At 52.1% G+C, this 21,242-nt stretch overlaps 1 protein-coding gene across 4 annotated transcripts in view; it reads right to left on the bottom strand.

Moving 5' to 3' along the window:
- Stra6 (signaling receptor and transporter of retinol STRA6) overlaps window positions 1-21,242 on the bottom strand; it is an 89,221-nt gene that overhangs the window by 8,360 nt on the left and 59,619 nt on the right. The window contains exons 1-11 of one of the 4 annotated variants that reach the window (XM_057768687.1): window positions 11,971-12,052; window positions 10,902-11,030; window positions 7,376-7,442; window positions 7,017-7,102; window positions 5,827-5,966; window positions 5,495-5,518; window positions 5,164-5,330; window positions 3,404-3,526; window positions 731-798; window positions 457-536; window positions 201-262 (exon numbers count right to left, since the gene is read on the bottom strand). In XM_057768687.1, the coding sequence (XP_057624670.1) occupies window positions 201-262; window positions 457-536; window positions 731-798; window positions 3,404-3,526; window positions 5,164-5,330; window positions 5,495-5,518; window positions 5,827-5,966; window positions 7,017-7,102; window positions 7,376-7,442; window positions 10,902-11,014 (930 nt within the window). In that variant the 5' untranslated portion in view covers window positions 11,015-11,030; window positions 11,971-12,052. Of the gene's footprint in view, window positions 1-200; window positions 263-456; window positions 537-730; window positions 799-3,403; window positions 3,527-5,163; window positions 5,331-5,494; window positions 5,519-5,826; window positions 5,967-7,016; window positions 7,103-7,375; window positions 7,443-10,901; window positions 11,031-11,664; window positions 11,694-11,970; window positions 12,053-21,242 lie in introns of those variants that run through there. The other 3 variants (XM_057768688.1, XM_057768686.1, XM_057768689.1) reach the window with 3 other exon arrangements.

Genomic DNA, 21,242 nt, shown 5'->3' with positions numbered 1-21,242 from the left:
GTACAGTTTAAATCTTTGTTTATGTTGACTTTGAAACTTGTGAACCTGTTGAGGGCTGTCATCCCTCCCGCTGGGTAAGCTAGTGTTTCCAGGAGGTGCAAAGCACACCTGTGAATCTGACTGGGGCCTGAGCTGTCCCAGGTTTGGGGGCTAAGGACAGAGGCTTGGGGACAGAGGACACTGCAAACTGCAGGACACACCTGGTAAGTGGCTGTTCCTGTCAGAGTGGCCGAGATCACCAGCTTCAAGGGCAGACGGAATCCTACAGTCCCCGGAAGAAGACATGAGGAGAGCAAAGTGGCCCAGCCTCTGGCCCCATCCCTTCCAGGCCAGGCCAGTGTGCCCCCTGTCCAGGACTGGCAGCTGTGCCCACATATGAGGAATGGGCTGCCCCTTCCCACCAGCTTCTCTGGGCGAAGGCTCAGCTTAACCCTGGGCCTCGGCCGCACCACATACCTGGCTGTGGAGTGTAGATGGAGTGTTGGGAGCAGGCCCAGGCCCGAGACAGGAGGTTGTGCTTGAAGGTGGGGCGGGAGCTGCAGACAGACCCAGGTAGGTGGAGCCTCAGGAGAAGCCCTGTGCTCCAAGGCCACATCCAAATTGGGCAACTCTTTCCCAGCGCCATGCCACTAACAGGAACCTCCTCCTCGGCACTCACCCAATCCCATCTTCCCACACATGGCTCCCAGAACCTCATCTTCTTGCCTGCTGAGGTATGCCCAGACCTTACCAGCTGCTCAGCTTCTTTGGGTAGAGGAGGGTCCTCAGATACTTCTCAGAGTAGCTGGTCTGCAGACCCTGTGTGGACAAATGTTGGAATGGTTGAGTTCTGCCACCAGCTGTCCCTGGAGCCCTGGTCACGGATACTGGAAGGATGGATGGATGGACACCAAGTGGTTATGCCTTCTGATTAGGACAGTAGCAATGGAGTGTGGGGAGGCTGACCTATGTCCTATGGGGACAAGGGCCATTCCCTGGAAAGCAACATTCTCCACAAATAAAGATCTCCTACCACAAAGCCTGCAACCTGGAATGTTCTTCCCCAGATTCCCTCTTAGTCACATCTTGGCTTCCTGGCCTCTTCTAGGCAGTACTGGGGCCAAGGAAAGCCTGGGCCCCATGGGCTTATTGCTGCTCAGGACACAAGATGGTGCCAGTCTAGAGCATATACCTTAGATTCTTCTCCTGCTACTGCTTACTGTGGTCTGGGGAGATCACAGGGCCATGGGTTTTACCTACACCATATTCCAGGCCTTAAGCTGCCTGCACAGCAACCCATGGGAAGGTAGGATGAACCTCTGCTTGGATCAGTGGGAGAACGCGGGCAATGGTCACTCATTGCCATGGCAATCTGGGACTCCAGGGTAGGAGGGGGTCAGCTCAAAGCTTGTCTGAGTCTCTTGTGGCTTAAATCTTTCTGGCTAACATCCAAAAAAGGGCTTAATTCTCTGAAATTTAGAGGAGACGGTTGCCATGGAAAGGAGGAGGGACAGAGGAAAGCCTGGGAGGTGGTAGGAATCTCTTAAGTACATGAACCCAGACCACTGTGTCCTCTGGGGGACCACAGGCTTTGCACAGAGAATATAAACATCAGGAAGGCAAAATTGGTGAGCACTTAGGGTCCTGCTATGTGTGGACAGCAGATCTGGAACCTAAGCAAGAGGCAGGGACCTCCTGTACCAGATAGGCCTCCTGAGGTCGCGGGCTTCCCCTCTCCTCTAGGTGTCTCCTCAGCTCAGTGCCAATCTGTAACCCAAGCAGAGTATACCCAAGAGAATATCACCCTGGGTGGTACTGCTCCTCAGCTTCCTGCCCTAGATCAGCTGGGGGCAGCCTGGAGGGGGGCTGTGTTGTTCAAGTCCATGCTTGTACCAGAGATACTCAGCCAGGCGAAGGTTGCAGCTGGATTCCCCCCATCTCTTTGCCCCCCCCACAACCATCTGTGCCTTACTCAACACATCTGGGCCCTCACCTTGGCCTTCCCACTCCCCAAGAGGCCTCATGACCTCTGCATCTACGTTCCTATGGCTACAGACTCAACGCATCACTGTCTGGGCTTGCTGTGGTATCTCAGGGCACTACCCGCAGTAGATCCAAGTCAGTAATTCTGAAGTCCCGAATTTCAACTAGCACCTGACTCAGGGGAGGGTCTTAGAAGCTTCTTGATAAGTTCTTAGTATCTTTCAATAATTCTGTCTTGTCATGAGGTATTCATCTATTGCATCCAACCCTTCAAACAATTCAACAATGCTTTCTTTTTTTGAAAGACAACCCCCCCTTTACTCTTGTGGTTGTTGTTGTTTGGTTGATTGTTTTTTGTTTGTTTGCTTTGGTTTACAAGATAGACTTTCTATGTATAGCCATGGCTGTCCAGGAACTTGCTCTGTAGACCAGGCTGGCCTCGAACTCAGAGATCCCCCCGCCTTTGCCTCATGAGAGCTGGGGTTAAAGGCATGAACAACCACAGCTGGGCCAAGACAATATCTCTTATATCCTAGGCTGGCCTTGAACTTCTGGTTCTCCTGTCTCTACCTCCTCTACCTCCCAACCTCTGGGAGCAGTCATACTCCATTTACTTGGTGCTCAGGATCAAACCCAGGGCTTCATGGTTGCTAGGCAAGCATTCTCCGAACAGATAAAACCTCAACCTTGTGGAGTATCTCTTATGTGCTGCCCTCTGTCCTAGCACAGACAGGTGTGAATGGCACAGCCCCACTTCTTCCTCCAGCTCCTTCATTTGCCTGTTCTTCTCCCACTCCTGCTCCCCCCTGTCCTTCAGATTCTCACTGAATTCTGCCTCCTCCAGGAAGCCCCTTCCATTAATCACCCCCTGCCTTGCATCTGACATCATCAACAGTTCAGCTCAGTCCCAGTGAGCTTCCTGAAGCGGCCCAACATCCGCAGAACTCTGCAGAGTCACAGGACTCTTAGAGAGCGCATTGCTCCAACTGCACCCTCAAGGGTTTCAAAGACAGAACTATGAACCCATGGATTCGGTTCTGCTTTGCTGAGTCCCCGCTCTGCACAGAGCCCAGGGTCCTGGGTACCCTGGGGACCTTCAAAAGCCTGGCCCAGTCTCTGCCCTCTGCCTGGAGACAGGGATGGAGGACAGCACAAAACAGTTATTCTGAAAAGAAATTGGTTATGGGCTGGCAGTGAGTAAGGTGTTGCCAAGCCTGATAACCTGAGTTTGAGCCCCGGGACCCACACTGTGGAAGAAGAGAACTCACGAAAGTTGTCCTCTGACTCTGGGCTTTCTCTCCCCCCCCCCTTCACACACATACGTGCACACATGCACAGGTGCATAGAAAAAAGATGCAGTTTTAAAACACAGGGGGCACAGACCTGAGAAGGCAGGAGTCAGGGAAGCCCTGGTCCACACTTTACCTGGGAGCCTGCTTACCTGGGAACCTGCTCCCATCCAGTACCAGACACTCTGCACCAGTTGCACTGGGTACCAAAGGCTCAGGAACCCGAGGCCCAGAAACAGAGGTAAGGAGGCCAGCAAGGAGTAGTACTTGTAGATCTGGACAGACAGACACACAATCAGACCTACCTTCTGCCTTCTTCCCAGGATCCATGTCCCTTCCCACCCCACACAGGGCCCTGGGGATGGCCCCGGGTCCATGGTAAGCCTTCTGGTTCTAGGGCCACCAAACTGGCTCACCTCCCAACTTGGGGCCCTAATAGCTCAAACAGATTCCAGAGAAGGTGACACAATCCTTTCCTAAACTCCCATGGCTTCAGTGAGGCCTGAAACCAATCACCCAGTTTCTCAATTTCTGTGCTCCTAGAACATTAGGACACACACTACTACTAAAAACTAGACCACAAAAGGGGCTGGAGAGATGGCTCAGAGGTTAAGAGCACAGGCTGCTCTCCCAGGGGGCTCAGATTTGGTTCCTAGCACCCACGGTTCACAACTGTCTGAACTCTGGTTCTGAGGGTCTGGTGCCCTCTCCTGGCCTCCACAGGCACTACAAGCATGTGGTACACACACACACACACACACACACACATACACACACACACATACATGCAAACAAAACACTCATCCACACTTAAAAAATGAAAATTAAATAAATAAAAACCAAGACAAAGATCCAATTTTTTCTAGTACAGTTTGTCTAGTACACGCTCCAGCACCCACGGGAGACCTCCCTGGGTCCTCTCCTTCTGTATTCATTTATTTGACTTTCAAGTCAGTGTTTTTCTGAGAGCATAACATGTACTAAGTGGTGAACAATATCCAAGTGCCTTAGCAGAAAAGCTTCTTAGCTTTAGTGTTTGGAGTCTTTGTTTTCTATTTTGAGACAAGACCTTGCTATGTAGCCCAAATTGGCCTCAAACTAGTGATCCTCCTGCCTCAGCTTCCCAAGAACTGGAATTAGAAATGATCCTTAAAATTTTTAAAATTTCCTAATCTTCGCTTTCCTGGAGAGATGGGTGTTGCCAGCTCCGTCGACAGGTGGGGAAACCGAGTCTCAGACAAGTGACTTTTCCCTGAGCACTCAGCACTAGGTGGGGTCACCTTGCTTGTTTGTGTACTGTGTCTCTTCCTCTGGAAGGACGGGGCCTAGAAGGCCAGGGACTTACTTTATTTTGTCCACAGGGGTATTTCGAGGCCTGAAATGTTTGTCAAATGACTAAAGCAGTGGCTGAATAAGCGAAGCGGTGCCTGGAAAATGAGTGTGGTGGAGCCATGGAGCTGGGATGTCTGGCTAGAAAGCCGATGCACCTGCACCGCTGATCTTTGGGTCGGCCCTGAGGAGCTTCATAATCTCAGCCAGAAGCTAGCGAAGCAGTTCTGGGGTTCTAGAATTCTTCTTTGGGCCTCTAGGCTATCTCCCGACTCATTACTACTTGCCTCTGTCTATTCATTCTACCCCCTAAAAGACTCGGAAATCAGGGGGAGGGTGCTGTGGGCTTCCTCGTTCTCACTCTGCCCTCCTAGGCTGAAAGCTGCGGAGGACACAGCCCAGATCCCCGCCCCAGGCCTCAGCACCAGAGCAGCCAAGCTTGTCCACAGATGTGAGTTGACGTGCAGGAGAGTCTGAGAATAATGGGGGGTGGGGGAAGCAGGGAAGCTCAGAGTGTGGGCAGAGGTGAGAAGAGACAAGCAGGTGCATTCTTCTCTCCTAGGCCACTGTAAGTCAGGTTTACCTTGGGATCCTGAGGACACTCAGCTCTCTGCCAGACCTGAACTCCAAAGTGGGCCCAGGATAGCACTGTGCCCAATAAGTATGCCATTCGGTGCCTGGCCGTGGCACAGGCAGCCAGAGGGTAATAAAGGACCGGATAGTACAGCAGGGCCAGTAGCTTCCAGGGCTCTGGAAAGGGAAACAAATGAGAGACACTAACAGAAAGACTGAGGACCTGGACATACCCACCGAAGCCTCTTCCCTGTCTATCTCCCAAGCCCCCCAGATTCTTCAGTGGGTAAGAGCTCACTTTGCTTGGGTTCAAGCAAAAGCTATGATCTTAGCCAAGTTACCTCGTAGTGTCTCCGTCTCCCCATCTGCAAAAAAGAAAGAAGCACAATGTTTTAGCAAAGGCGAACCGAGGAGTGCCTGAGTAAGTACTCGGCAAGCTAAGTATTTTTGATCACTGCTTTCTTCTCTGACCCTTAGTTCTCTCTAAACTAGAGCTATTACTATTGTCCACTCTTTGTGGAGACTGTTGATCTACAGAGGTCATTCTGTGGTCAGTGTACCCCCTACTAACAGATGTTCCTGTTGCCATCACCTCCCCCAGCCAACTTCAATAAACCAGGACCCCACCCTGCCTTGTCTCATCAGGCTAGCCCCTGAGTCCCTGCGCAGATACCTGGGGTGGATGCTGCCTTGAGACTCAAGAAAGGCAGTGGGTTCTCAGCAGGTAGCAACAGGCACAGATTACTGAAGAGGACCACAAAGACAGCAGTGGGCACCGTCCAGGATCGGTCCCCAGCCAAGAAATCCACAGGGCTGCCATGGACAGGGACAGGATAGAAGGAAGGCACTCAGTCCCTTAGCCTTGCCCCCCCCCACTATGCTCCCTAAACTGTGAAGTAGTCAGTCTACCATCCAAAGGGAAGAACGGAGGTCTCTCTTCACTCATTATCAACATGTTTGTGGAGGGCCTCGCACCCATCCTCAGCTGGGCACTGAGGCAAAAGGCGGGTGGGAACAAGTTCTTGGTGCTCCACCCGCCGGGGGGAGCTCCAGGAAACAGCCGCCTCCATGGGAGTAGATCTGTCTGTCTGGGCTGGCAGGCCTTCAGAGAACACAGCGAGTCATAACATCCTTGTGCAACGACCGCCTCCTTGGACTGGGTGTGGACCAGGGCAGAGGGCAGACAGCGGGCACGGCAGTCTCAGGCTTGTGGTCTCTGCTTCTCTACTCTAGTTTGTCCTGGTTTTCTGGGAGCCCCATCCTCTTTCCTTGTACTCCCCAGCAAAGCAGGCTTCTCCCTGCCCTGACATCTCAGGCTGCTCCCACAGAAGCCCCCAGTTCCCACAGGACTTGCACCTGCTATCTTTCCTAACTTTCGCTGTCTCCTTCTTCAGCCCAGTCCTGTGTCCTCAGAATGCCCCTACCTCACTCTCTGAAGTGAGTTACACAGCTAAAAGAAAAGGGAAAAAGAAAGTGGCAGCCATGGGGGCTGAAAGGCAGTCACTCACAGATCGTGATCCCAGGTTGTTCTCAAGGGAAGAGACTGAGATGATATCAGGGGGTGATGGCCACTCTAGGCCACTCTAAGTCAGAGGGCTTCCTACCAGGACCTTACATTCCCTGAAATTCCTTACCCCATCTCCTGAACACGCAAACAGGTGGATGGAGCAGCCTCTCCCCCTCCTTCTGTTATACCCTCCTGCCTAAGCCAAGAACTCTGGGAGGGGAGGGCTCCAGACTGAGAGAGACAGGGGTGTCTCTGTAGTCAGAGCTGGCTTTAAAGCACTTAAGAAGTTACCCACCCTCCCAGAGGAACCTTGTCAGCTGGGCCTCAAGTGGGGCTTCCCAGAGCCTAGCACCAACCTGGGAAGTCCAGGCCCGCGATGACCACAACGTGGCCAAAGCCTGCGGCGCCTCACCAGCAAAGCCAGCAACAGCAGAGCCAGGAGCTGGAAGAAAAGAGCAGAGAGGGCTTGGGTGTCAGGCTTCCCAGAGGTCTGAGTTCCGAGATTTGCCCCTGTAGGTCTCAAAAGGCTCCTCACCCACCCAATGCATGCTCAGGTGACATCTTGGGGACTGGCTAAAAAATGACAGTCTGTGAGAGATTAGACTTGGTCAGTATGTCTGGTTTGGGAGGCACTAGGTCCTCAGCACCGTCCCAAACAAGAACACAAATCCCTCTGCCTTGACTGGCAGCAGGTAGCGAGGCAAGTTGGACTTACTGACAGTGAGGCCAGGCAGGCATGGTGCAGAGCAGGTGGTACACTGGGCTGGCAGGGTGGCTTCACCCTACGGAAAAAACGATCCATAGGTTTAGCTGGATCTAGGGTCCAAGGAGGTCTCACCAGCATCTCCCTCCCTCTACCCCGACCCCAGGCTGCCTAGTTCTGCTCTTCAGGGTCAGTCTGGATCCCCATGCCCCTGTATCTGCTGGTCCTGTGCCGTGCTATCGGGCTAGAGACAAGAGACTCCTGAGAAACAGAGTGGTGAAGCTTGGTCTGAATATCTATTCTTGGTCACCCCAGTAGTTCCTGTCCTCCAAGGGCATCATCATGCATTAACTTTTAGGGGATTCCTGACTGCTCCCAGACCCACAGACCTACAGAGGTTGAGCCTGAATCAAGTAGTCTAGTAATAATCAATTTAGTCCTGTCTGATTTGCTTCTGATGATGCCTGAAGGATCTAGAACTGGAAGGGTCCTTTCTCTTTGCCCGTTCCATCTCATTAAAAAGCTTTGGGGTGCAGCAAAACAGATTGTATTATTGCACAAGGACACGACTCAGAAATCCATGCTCTGTGCCTGCTGGGCTGAACACACTAAATGAAGGGTCCCTTTTCCTAATCACCACAGAGGCTCCCTGGGGGCTGGCAGAGGTCCTGCCCTGAAGCACAGCAAGAAGTCCATGGAAATAAAAGGCTCAAGAAGGACCGTCCATGGCTGAGTCACGTGGCAGAGAAAGCTTCCACTAAAGACGGGTAAGCAGGCAGGCTGGGTGCCAGGGCTGGGACAGTTTTCTAGAATGCCCAGCTTGCATCTGAGAGCCAGAAGGAGGTTTCCAACGTGAGAGAGCCCTGGGAAGATGGGGGTGTGGCGTGTGTGGGATGGGGAGGTGGGGGAGAAGAGTGAGGAGTTGGGAAGGGGGAGGGGCAGGGGATGGAGCTGAAAGGCTTCTGCTATGGCTTGGCTTTGTTGGTCAGGAGGCTAGGCCACCCTCTTAGGCACCTGCCTGCTGAGTAGCAAAGAAGAGCAAACAGGTGTGCTGAGCCCTGGGACCATCTGCTGGTTGGCCTCCCCCCTCCATCTGGTTTTCTCTTGGGGACTTCTTGAGATCATCATTGAGGTGGAAGGGTCACATGGGTCTTTAATGTGCCATTGCTAGCCCCAGCAAAGCCACTCCCGTAAGCAACATGCCTGTCATGCAGGGGCACAGGGGATGGATACCCACTGCCTGATCCTGGGTCTTGTTGTTTGTTTCGTTTTTTGTTTTACGAGGCAGGGTTTCTCTGTAGCTTTGGAACCTATCCTGGAATTCATTCTGTAGACCAGGCTGGCCTCGAACTCACAGTATCCTGAGTGCTGGGATTAGAGGCATGCACCACCACCGCCCGGCTTGAGCTTGGGTCTTGTAGCTTCTCACTCCCAAGTGCAATATGATCAGCCTTGGAGCCTCGGGAGCACCGCTCAAGTCCCTAAGCCCTTCTCCGTGTCTAGTCCTGCTCAGTCCTGGGCTTCTAGCCTTGCCAGGACAAGGATGCAGTACTCTGTTCCTTGAGCAACTTGGTCACTTTCTCATGAGCCCACATCAAACTAAAAGCCACCTCAACCCTGGAAACCTTATTTAAAACCCTATCTGGAGAAACTCTGGTCCTTATTGAACATAATGTTCCTGACGCCTTAGTTTAGTTGTTCACTGGGGATGCGTGGGGACTCGGGCTTTGTGTGATTGATCAGACAGGATAACACAGATATTACCATGGGGAGGGCAAGGAACTACCTCTCTGGTACTGAAGAATATAGAGGGGAGAGAAAGTTCTACCAGGCTTCTGAGAAGATGGCTGAGAGGCTCCAAACTGGATCACAGCCATAAAAAAGTAACCTTTACAGAGCTTTGGGACTTGAGCTGGACAGAGGTTGGCATCTCCTCAGGAAAAGAAGGGAAGAGGAAACCCTGGGGTGCAGAAAGAGCCTGAGTAGGGAGAGAAGACACTGGCACTAGACAATCCTTTCAGCTTGTTGGCCCAGAGGGAGGCCAGGGCAAGGTTAAAGCCGGTGTGGGAAGCCCGCCTGTGCAAGGCAGAGGCCTTAGAAGTCTGTGACTGAGTCCATCCTGACCCTGGGACCCCACCCTAGCTCCATCCTACGGTGCAGGGCACACTAAGGTACAGAGAGTCTGCATCCTGGAGCTTTGATGTTGCGCACCCCTGGGGTGTCTGACTCACATAGGCAGAGGTGAACCCAAGTTCATCTCCTAGGGAATCCCCTGTATTCCCAGCTTTCAGTTCTCATCTTTGGCGGTGGGGGTAGGGGTGGGGGAGAAGTGGAGTTGTGTGTAGACTTGCTATGCTTTGTTTTCTGAATAAGAAGGTTGTAATAATTCCCTTCACTCCACAGACCTACCTCTCCACGGACCCAGACCTAGTTGCAGGCACCTGGCTTCCAGCACATGCCCAGCCTGGTTCTTGACACTCACAAGGACACAGTTTCTGATTGGGTCTTCACCTCAAGTTTGGAGCTTGGTGTCCTTGGAGAGCCTAGGTCCCTCCTCTAGTCCATGCCTATGTGGCAGAGTTGGGGAGACTGGGGGAGAATGGGTCACGAGGGCCTTGCTGACCACAGACTTCTGCAGGTGGCCAGAACCCTAAGTCCTCCGAAGAACAGCCCCTTCCCTTGGGCCTGGGTGGGGACTCAGTCCCTGCTGGGTGACCCCAACCAAGCTATGCCACAGCCATAGCCTCTGGGGAAACACTTGAGCATTTTTCCTTCTCCAGTTTCAAATTTTAATGGGGAACAGATGTACACACATCTGGCTTAGTACCTCCCCTCCACCCCATCCCACTCCACCCCCACCTCTCTGCCTCACCTTTCCAGTTCTTCAAAAACCCTCAGATGGAGCAGGGGCCAGGAACAATGCCGGGAGAACTGAGCTCAGAGTTCCATGGAGGCAGCTGGTCTTAGGGGAGAGGAGTGCCATGCCACAGAAAACCTCAGTGTCCAGACTAAGCAGATAAGAAGGGTCAAGGCCAAGAACTCTCAGGACACCCGTGGGATGAGGGTGAGTTGGACTGCATGTGTACCTTCCCTGGGCTAGCCTACTTGCTAGCACTTGCTGCTAAAACCAGACCTCTTCTCCTTCTGTACCTTCCTAAACCCGACTCAGCATGGACCAGAGATGAGCCACAGGTTGCCTCAGTGACTCCCCAGGTTTTCCTTCTAGGGTTTCTGACTCTCCCATGCTTGTAAAGCCCCAGCTACAAACCATATACCAGTCACCACAGATGTCTGGCACAGTCACACCACCACCATCTTGACTGGCTACAGGCCAGATGGCCTCAAGCCCTTCTTAAGAACTCAAGAATGGTTGTTCTCAGGTATTAGACAGCCTGAAGCTGTGACCTGCCTGGTGTCACACCACAGATAAATGGGAGAGCCACTCTTAAAACACTGGTCCAGGGTCTCTCCTTCCATCTTGGCAATCTCTATACCATGCCCCGTTCTGATGGCTGACTGAGCCAAATGCTGCACTTACCCCTCTGGCTGCCCCTCCTCAGGCCCTAGAGGCTCCTCGATGTACCAGCTGCTGTAGTCGTCAGTCATCCCAGACGAGGTCTGGTTTCCATCCTCTCCTGCGTGGGACGCCATGCTCCAGTCCTTCTTCCTTGAACCCAGAAAAGGGAGCGACAGAAAAGAAAAAAGGGGGGCATACAAATGTGAAAAGAGGCTTAAAAGAAAAAAAAAGAAAGAAAGAAAGCCAGAAACAAAGGAGCATTTCTTCTTAATCCCAAAGGTTACTTTCTTGCTTTTAGCTCTCTGGGAAAAGCCATCTGGGACTTCAGGTCAGGGAAGGGCTGATGGGGTGGGAGTGGAGGGGAGTGGGGGAGCATTCAGGAGTCTCCTCTTGTCTTTTCCTACCCTTTTGCTTGGTCTGACAGTCCTTTCCTGCAACCCTGGAGTTCCAGGCTCTTGCTGGAGCACCTAGTGGGCCAACTGACCTGCTACCAGCTGGTCTACTTTCAAAGATTTCCCTAGTGCAAACTGCCCGCACAGACCCCTTCCTTCCCCGCCCCAAGCCCACCCAGATGGACCCACAGACAGAGTAGAAGGGGGGACCAAGGAGGAAGGAGCTGCAGAGATGAAAGGGTGGGCGGGCTGTGGCCGGCACCACTTGGTCTGTCCCACAGCTGGGCTCCCCACCCCTCCTGCTCTAGGGTCCAGCCCAAGCCCTCCCCCCTTTGCCAAACTCCCTTGAGACCATCCCCCAGTGTCCGCTTGCCCCTGGTCACCCCCTTTACCTTTATTGCCTCAGTGCTGGGAACACACCACGATTCTTGATGAGCCCCCTCCCCGCCCCCGCCGATGGATGTACAGGCCTACCTACTTCCAGCACCTGCCCCCAGTGAGCTCTCCCCGCTAGGCACAGCCCCTCTGCAGAGCCCAGTATTGTGGCATCTTAGGACAACACCCTACTGAGGCTGGCCACAGAGGCAGGGAGGAACCTATCCACATGGTCTCCTGAGTATATATGAGGGAGAACACACGTGTTACACTAGTCAAACCTTTTTGTTCTTACGACTTGATTTCACAAGAAGATAACTCACCCCCACAGGCGGAAATGAGTCCTTCAAAACTCAAACCAGACCTGCGAGAAGATGAACCTCGTCTGCTTGCTGCTGTGCTTGTTCCAGCCCCGGTGAAGGGGTGAGAGTTTCCTATCCTCCCAAAGGAGCTGGACCCCTGGCTGCCCCCTCCCTTCCCTGGCCCAGTCTGTAGGGAGGAGCAAGAAGCAGACAAAGCAAAGAGCTGTTCTCAGCTGGGACCCAACACTCTGCGGCTTCCAGCCCTCCAGTGCGCCACAATTCTCCCAGCACTGATGCTGAAAGACTTTGGGCCGTGACCTTGTCCAGACGGGCTTTAAAAGCATTTTTATTACATTTATCTAACGGGTGGGTGTGTAGTTTTTGGGGGGCAGCACATGCCATGGCAGGGAATGACATATAGGAATTGACTTTCTCCATCACGTGGGACAGAGCACAGGTCACTGAGTCCTGGTGGCAAACATCTTTACCACAGAGACATCTGATGCCCCCCCCCCTTAAAAAACATTTATTCATTTATTCTTTCAACAGAAACCTACTGACCACCTACTGTGGGCCAGGACTGTTCTGGACGTTGAGACTATAGGGATCACAGTTCAGGAGCCTATCCTACCAACATACATTAAATAACCCCCAGAGCCTGAAGGTTGCCGGGAGAATCCAAAGGGTGTCCTGATCAGTCCCACGAGGACTGTTTTTGGCAAAAGAGCAGCGGGAGTGAGGAGGATTCCTGAGGAAAATCATCTTTGGGTAGAACTCTGCAGGACACCAGCTGGCCAGAGGCTCAGACAGAGCTACAGAGGGAAGCTGCAGGCAAACGCTCAGAGTGCTCAGGTCTCAGTCTCACCAACTCACCTCCCACTGCGAGCCAGACCCATAGAGCCAGACTGAGCCCTATGAGCCATCTCTGCCTCCTTCCCGAAGGACCTGTCTTCCAGGAAGATGACTCTGACTTCCCCTCTGATTCCACAGAAGAATTGCTAAGATGGAGTTTTCTCAGACACAGCGCAGGAGTCAACACCAGGCCCATCTGGTCTCAGGGTTCAGGCGAAACCAGCCCCTAGACATGCTGTTGGCTCTCTGGGGACAGGGCTCTGCTTCTCTGTCCCTGACTCTCTTTACCTTGGGACTTTACCTGGCTTTGAGATCACAGAGACTTTAGAAACAGTCTGGCAGAAAGGTTCCTTGTTTCAGTGGCACTTCTTCAATCATGGGCCTATATCATAAGGTTGCAATGTCCCGAGCTTGCTGGAGCCCTTCACCTCTCAAGGGTAACAGACACTCAACATAGAGTAATCAGCCCCTACTGATTTTAACCCTGCCTCCTGTGGTACCTGTGACAAGAGTTCAGTCCTAGACAGTAGCTAGCTGTCTGAACAGAATAGACACTCCTGGTTGAAAACCTCTGCCTGTCAACCTTGTCCTGTCTTAGAGGGATTCACTGCTACCTCCCAAGCCTTGCTAATTCATTCATTCCAAATATCTTATGTGACAGTCAGGTCTCCACCTGCTGATGGCACAGGGTCATCCCATGAGACTTAGCATATAGGGAGGTAGAAAGAGACTGTGAACCATCAGAGCTGAGGGGAAAATACAGTAGGAGAAGAGACGGGTAGTGTGGAACCAGCTCTTTTAGGAAGACTGGTGTGCAAAGGCCTCACTGGGCAGGTGAAACGGAGCCTAGACATGAGGGGAGGAAGGAAAGAATCCTATCAGGCTGCCTGAAGGAGCCTCTGTTCACTCAAGAGTGAAGTCATATAGATAGCTCTTTGCCAAGGTCAGACATGGCTGCTATCCCACCTCCCTGTACCAAATCTGCTCCCCTAGAAGAGATTCCTATAAATGCTGCCCCAGACCCCAAGATACCACCTCCCTATTCTCTAGGGAGATGTAGCAGCCACCTTGATGGCAGCCCTACCTCCCTGGCAGGGATAGGAAGGTATAACATTTGTTTTTCTCTCTTGGCATGGACCCAGAAGCGGCCTTGGATCTAGTGCCTGGGGCAGGGCAGCACTGGCAGGGGAAGCAAGACAGGTTCCCACATGGCAGTGAATAGGAACCTTTAGGGAGAGGCAGGTTCCCTGTACCCGAGTGTGGGCTCTGCCCCTGCAGCCTTGAGTGACTCTCAGCCCCGCCTCCATGGCATCCAGCCTACAGATTCTTCTATTGTGGCTTCTCCCCCAAGACTGTCTTCAGTGACTTCAGGCCCTGAGAATGCGGAGGCACCACACCAGACCTTGTAGTAGCAAGCATATCAAAGCATATCAAAGCCACAGAGCCTGGCTATGGCTACACAGGTCTCCCCCCAGCCATGACTTCTACCTACCCTCTGGTTCTCCATCCACTCTGGTGGGACCAGGGGGAAAGATCCATGAGTAATGGGTAACCAGGTTCCAGCAGCTGAAGATGAACCTACTTCTTAATCCCAAGGTTCTTCCTCAGCCTGAAACAAGAACAGCATGGTCCTCCTACCCACAAACCAGAGGACTAGCTCTGAAAGGATGGGGATAAATCGCCTAGCCATACGGGCAAGCCGGTAAGGAGAAAGGTTGGGGTCAGGAATGCTAAGACGTGCCCTTGAAGGATTTCTGTAAAGTCCTGGGCAGCAGGCCCAGCCTGCCCCTAGGAGCTGGCTCCATAGAGGCCCAGGTACCCAGAACAGCAGGTGGGTTCTGCCCTCAGGACGGAATGCTGAAGAGAAGAGGCAACTGCAATAAAGAACGGTAGAGACCTGAGGAAGTGAAGGACAAGGAGGAAAAACAGTCTTGGGGACTTCTTGGCGGGTATGGAACAGGATCCTGAGGTCAGAAAGGTCTAGGCAGGGCCACAAGAAACGATGTGTCTTAGGAAGCTGAGAGAGGGAATACAGGAAGTCAAGAGAACACGGAGCAAGGGAGGATAGGGCTGCCTCCCACTCTAGCCTGTGTGAGCTCTGGTGACCGAGGTGAGGCTGGTCTTGGCTGACCGAAGTGCCAAGGCCTTCTCAGGCTAAGGCCACTGGCTATCTGGGCTCGATAGGGAGAAACCTTGTCCCTTGGAATGGATCTGGTCCTTAAAAGCTTTGGAATAGGGCTTCCTTCCTCTCGGTGTTTTTGTTCAAGTTGATTAAACCTGAGGAATGTTTGTGTCCCGGAATAGAGGCCCACGTGTGTGCCTGTGGTTATCAAAATCTTCAAAGGGCAAAGTGCTAAGCTCAGAAAGAGCCATTAGCAACCTGCCAGGAATGAGGGGAGCAAGCACCCCCAGAACCTCAGAAGGCCTCTCAGCAGTACCCCCACATGTTAGTAATTCCAAGAGAACCCCCAGAACATCAGTGCTTCCTCTGAGGCCCCTCAGAACTTCACAAGCATACACACTCACTCAAAAATCCCAGGATTTCAGCCTGGGGAGAGGGAAAAAGAAGGCTCAAATCCCGGGGAGCAACAGCCAGAGCCCACAGATCCCCATCTCTCTCTACCCTCCTACCCCAACCTTGGACTCTAAGACCAGCAGCACACCCCAAATCACACAGCATCAAAAACTTAGCTATACCCTAACCCCAGAAAGATGCAGAGCCCATTGGGTGCTTTAGTCCACTGTGGGGCTGGGTGGTAGTCCAGAGATCATGCAGGCAAACAGAAAGGCAGCCTCAGTTCCAAGAAAGGCAGACAGTTGGGAGTTTGCTTACCAACATCACACACATCATCATCATCATCATCATCATCAAACAACCCCAGTACACACAGGAGCCAAACTATCTTGATGCCACACAGTGAACAGGGAAACAGGTCTGTTGGCTGTTCAGCTTGAGAGAAGTTAGTGTGGGTGTTCTTTATCTCTTTCTTCCTCTGCCAAACAGGAGGGTCAGAGCATCATGGGATGCCTTGTTGGAATTCTAAGCCTCCTCACCTATACCACCATGTGCTGAGTCGGAGTAAGGTGAAGCAGAAGAGGGTAGCTGGCTGTTCCAGGGGAGTGGCGCGTTCTTCCCCTCCCAGAGGATCAGGGGAGCTCAACTTCTGCACAGGGCAGAGGCGACTGTTTTACTCTCGTGGAGTAAGTAGTCTCCCTTCCAGGGAGACAATAAATGGAAGGCCGGTGGCTTCTAGACGCTACTCAGGCTACCCCACCTTCAGATGTGGAGGGATACAAAGGCCCTGAAGACTACACAGCTGTAAGGTCTGGAGTCTCCTTCCCCCTTATGTCCTCTCTGGATGGCACCGCCATAGTACAGCCTTGAGAAGTAGGCTTGAGCTTCAAGCTGACCGCTGACTGCTGGCAGATCTGCTGACCACAAGACAGGGCTCTCCCACATCTCTTGTCCTAGAGCTTGGATCCTGCTCTGACGTGACTTTTGCAACATTCTCGTATTTTCTTTAAAGCTCCCACTCACTTCCCAGTCCCCTGCCGTGTCCACGGTTGCAATCTGGTCCCTCAGAATGGCTCTCCCTTGGCTCCTGCCCCTTCCATCCTCCAAGGCCTGGTTTCCACTTCACCTGGAGCGCTCCCTTGACGTCCCCTTCGGGTTCCTTCCACTCCTGATTGATCTGGGCAACCGCAGAGTGCCCCTGACCAACTAGAGCCTTCTTCTCTGAGGCCCAGCCCTGCCAGAGCTGAGGTCCTGCAGACCGGCTGCTGATGAGGCCACAGCAGTTGTCCTGAGCACGTCCCCACACCTGCTTTAAGTGACACTGCTTGATCTCCCAGAAGGCAGCCCCCTCCCAATCCCAGTCCTGTCCCTCCTCCTGCCTATCCCCTCCCAGACCTCCTTCCTGCAGTGCTGGGATCAGAGGGGTCTGCCAACCCTTCCCCCCACCTTCTGTCTAGCTCAGCTCTGTGCCCCTGAGCTGCTGGGGCCCCACACAAGGCAGCATGTTTCCTGTAGTGGAGTTTCTCCGCCCCTAACCCATTTGCCCGAAACTTGATCCCCTTGGCCCTCAGAATCACCCCACTGGAGAACCCTGGGCTTTGATGGCTGAGTTTCCCCAGCTGTGGCCATGGGTAGCTCAGAGACTGCCCCCCCCCCCTCATTTGTCATCATCCATCACTCCCAGGGGGCATCGCCTGATGAATTGTATTGAGCCCAGCCACCAGCTCAGCTTTTAATAACTGATCAGCACCCTGCTGCTGCCCAGCTGGACTGAGGGCCCTGACCACAGGGTAGAGAGGAAGCTGGAATTTCTGGTATGAGCTATTCTAGGAGGAAGCCAAAGAGCCCCCTCGGAGACCCTCCTCTTCCAGGCCTCACAAAGAGGCTGTGAGGCTGTGGGTCCCATTCATCAGGGTAGCACATTTCTGTACACTCCTGAGGCAACGGGAACAACACCAGATCCCTAGCACCACTACACTGCTCACCACACACCCCCTTCATCCTCCTCGAAGGGATGTCCTGCAGGGAGGCAGCTGCATGGGGGAGGGGGACGCTCAAAAGATGCTGCACCCTTTGTTGTGACAGGCAGAGCAAGGAAAGAGTGGGCAAGAGCTAGGACGAGAAAGGAGTCTGACTTCTCAGGAGGAAGACCTAGAGAGGATAGTTTCCTTTCTGGAAGAGAAAGTTGCTGTGGTCAATCAGGGTGGGCAGCCTGAGGACCATAAACTTTCCGTGACCTGGAGAAGAGAGTAGGATTGTGGACAGTGCACCCCCTTCCCGCCGCCCCCCCCCCGCCTCACCCCTCCCAGGTGTCCATAGCAGGGGAGAGGTGGAGAGGGACTCCAAACAGCCCAAGACTGTCGCTGGGAAGCTGTCAGCCTGCTGGGTGCTGATGGTCCCCGTGAGAACTGTTAGTAGGTAGGCAGGATTAAACCTTACCTTACCAAAAGAATCGCCCTTGCCTGCCCTACTTTAAAACGCTGTGAAGCCGCTTTCATGGATAGGCAGAGCAGCCCAAGGCTGTTGACAATAGGAAAAAATGAACAGCAATAAGCTCCGTATGCATCAAAAAGCTTTGATAGTCTCCAGTGATGAACTCTTCGCTGTGCTGAAGGAGGCACTTCCCAATACGGCAGATTCCAAGACACCTTGCCTGGTGGCAGTGACCATCCTGTCGGTGGCAAAGCAATACAGAAATAGCCACCCTGTTTTATGCTTTGGACAAGAAGATGCATGTGTGTTTGGGTGAGGGCATAAAAAGTGAACCTGGCAGACACACAGCAACCGGTTCAGAATGGTCACACTGTTGTCTTGTCCCACCGTCAGCCTTTTGCAGGTTCTTGATCTCCTAGATAAAGGAATTAAAAAAAAAAAAAAAAGATACAGAAAAACCTCGAGGACTATTTATTGGAGTCAAGGAGAGTCCCCTGACCAACAGGACCCGACAGCCCAATTTTAGCAACTGGAGGTGGTGGGGAGAAGAGACAATGGATTCTGAACTTAGGGATTTAGGGATCTGAAAGACAGAAGGTTCAGCAGTGAGTTTGTGACCTGCATGGAGGGGTGTGGCTGAGGTGTAGAAGGACAGGTCTCACTAAGGAGACAGTTATACCCCCATTTCCTTCTCCTTTAGCTTTTGGCTTATGCAAGTCTCTTTTAGGTTGCATGTAGGGTTTTCCTCTTTAACCCAGGAGAGACAACAAACAAAGGCATCTCCAGGCTAGTCCTGACAGGGAGCCACTGACTGTCTTCTACTGACCACCCAGTAAGTCATCAGACATGCCAGGTCAGGTGCCAGAGGATGTCCACATATTGGTGTCACGTGTCCTAAATGGTACCTGGGAAGCAGATGGCTGTAGAGGTCCATTTCTTGTTTCCTCTTTCTGTCTGGTTCATCCTCAGCACACGGGTGGGAGAGGGGCAAAACCTGACAGAAGGGGTTTTACTGGTTGGGAATGAATGCTTCAGACTTTCATCAGACCTGTAACCTTTTACAAGGGAAAGGAAACTGTGAGGATGTGCTGAAGCCTGGTGTGGGGAAGAAGCTGGAAGGCAGCCTGGAGCGACACTGAGCAGACTCCACTTTCATCCAGTGGTTCATCCCCCAGGCTCCCTTGCAACTAGATGCTCCCCCAAGAGTGAGCATTCGTCAGAGAAATGGAAAAAGTATTGAGTATCATGCTTAGGATATTCTTTTAAAAGAGGTATATTTTCTTTACCTCTTCCTCTCCAGAAGGCTAAAATGGGGTCTGGAAGGCTAGATCTCAAGAAGCCTTCTGGGACTAAGGCAGAGGTCAGAGTTAAGTAGAACAGATCAATAAGTTAGCTGCAAAGATGGAGCCTGAGCTGAGGTTAGACCATAAGGTGAATAGTTTATCCTTTGATTCCATGATCTATCACAGCCAAAAGAGAGTTAACTACAGAGATCTTGTGAAGTGGCAGGGTCAGTAACTGAGGAAAAAACTAGGTCAGAAATCCCTACCCAATACTTGCCCCACCTCCATTCTACTCACAGAACCCTGCTCTAGCCTCAGAGTCTCCCTTCCTGTAGCAGGGACTTGCTGCACTCTGGAATTAGGAGACCCACTCTGGGATAAGGGAAGACCCCTTCAGCTCACTAATCCAAGTGGCGAGCCTGGGCCATCGTTCCCAACACCTTGTCTGCGTACTGTCCATTGCATGTCTGTCCATCTCCAGGAGTAACCTTGTTTTCCATCTCGTTATCCTGCCTGGCTGTCGGTCCCTGTCCATCAGTCCCTCCTTCCTGAACATTAGCACTGTCTCCATCTTTCTGTCTCTCCCTCCTTTACTTCTTTCTTCCATCTGTAAGAAATGCCAAATATGAGTCTCTTCCAACAACTATTGCAAAACTTGTACTGATGACCAAAATTTCAGATCTTTTTATATTCCTCACCTAATAAGACTTTTATGCAAATGTTTTAATCCCCATACACATGATCCAGTAAAACCTTTGTTTACACAAAGGCCTGCAGCAGTGTTCCAGGAATTTGATGGCCTGGAGCAGTGATTTCTCTCCCGTTCCATCATTTCTAGGGTGCCAACTCCTTCCAGACTAGCCAATCGAATTAAGTCTGTGAGTTCAGACCCCAGCCAACGGGGAAGAAATGCAGTCAATACCTGATTAAAAGAAAAACCAAATGCACTTCCGGTCTCCGTGTGTTTGCTCTTCCTAGCTCACCCTCTTGATAAAAAGGTGATATCGCTTTGTCCAGATATTTCAGTTGGAGTGGTGGTCTCCTTCTTTGTCCCAAAACTTACTTCTAAGCCCTCCCTTCCTTATTTTAGCTATAGCAATTGGTTGCTCAGGCTGGCCTTGAACTTGTAGCAATCCTCCTGACTCTGCCCCCTGAGTGCTAGGATTACAGGTATGAGCCATTATGCCTGATTTAGTATATGCTCTTGTCTTTCCTTTTTTTCTATTTTATATGTATATGCATGTGTGCATCTCTGTGCGTGTATACATGTGTGTACCTCTCTTTCTTTCTCTGTGTGTACCTCTGTCGGTGTGTGTATACCTCTCTGTCTCTGTGTACCTCTGTGTATGTGCATATGTGTATGTACCTCTCTTTCTGTGTGTGTATATACTTCTATGTGTGTGCCTATGTGTGAATACCTCTCTCTCTGTCTCTGTCTCTGTGTGTGTGCGAGTGTGTGTTCATACGTGTAGAGATGTATGCAACTTCAGGTTTCATCCTCAGAATGCTGCCTACCTCCTTTGTCAATTATTGGCCTGAAATTCACCAATTAACTAGGTTTGCAGGGATTCTCCCATCTTTGTCTCCCAAGTTCTGGGATTGCAAATGCATGCCACAATACCCAGAATTTTTATGTGGATTCTAAGGATCAAATTCCAGTCCTCCCACTTGCAAGGCAAGCTCTTTACTAAGCCCCAGTCCATCATGCCTCTCCTGTTGGTATGCCTCATTCTGTGTCTAACTCTATCACACACACACACACACACACACACACACACACACACACACACCTTTCCTCCTTCCCTCCCTATGAAATTTGCTTTCTCCTCCCAAAGGTTTAAGATAGGATCTCTCTTAGCCCCCACCTGCTTCCATCTGGCCTCTGACCACGCCAGCTCCCCTGCTACCCATCCCAGTTTCTGTTCAGTTCTGCGGCTTACCTGCTCTGGCTGTCAGGAGTTCCTGGAGGCCTAGAGTCTACAAGCCTCCAGTCTACAGTTATGACCAGCTAGCTACCACTGGGTCCTAGGAGCCTGCTGGGCCACCCAGTAGTCAGCAGTCAGATTCCCAAAGGCCAGTGCTGCTGACTCTGCCAGTGAGATTGCCCTCCCCGACCTGCAACCCCAGGAACTTTAGCCCTCAGAGGCAAAGCTGATGAAGAAGTTTGCAGGGGCAAACCCCAGAACCTCCCTTGCAGCCTCCGCACACTC

This window comes from Chionomys nivalis, chromosome 4 (genome assembly GCF_950005125.1).
Source record: "Chionomys nivalis chromosome 4, mChiNiv1.1, whole genome shotgun sequence".
Classification (NCBI taxonomy): Eukaryota; Metazoa; Chordata; class Mammalia; order Rodentia; family Cricetidae; genus Chionomys; species Chionomys nivalis.
This window is presented reverse-complemented; position numbering and strand designations above follow the sequence as displayed.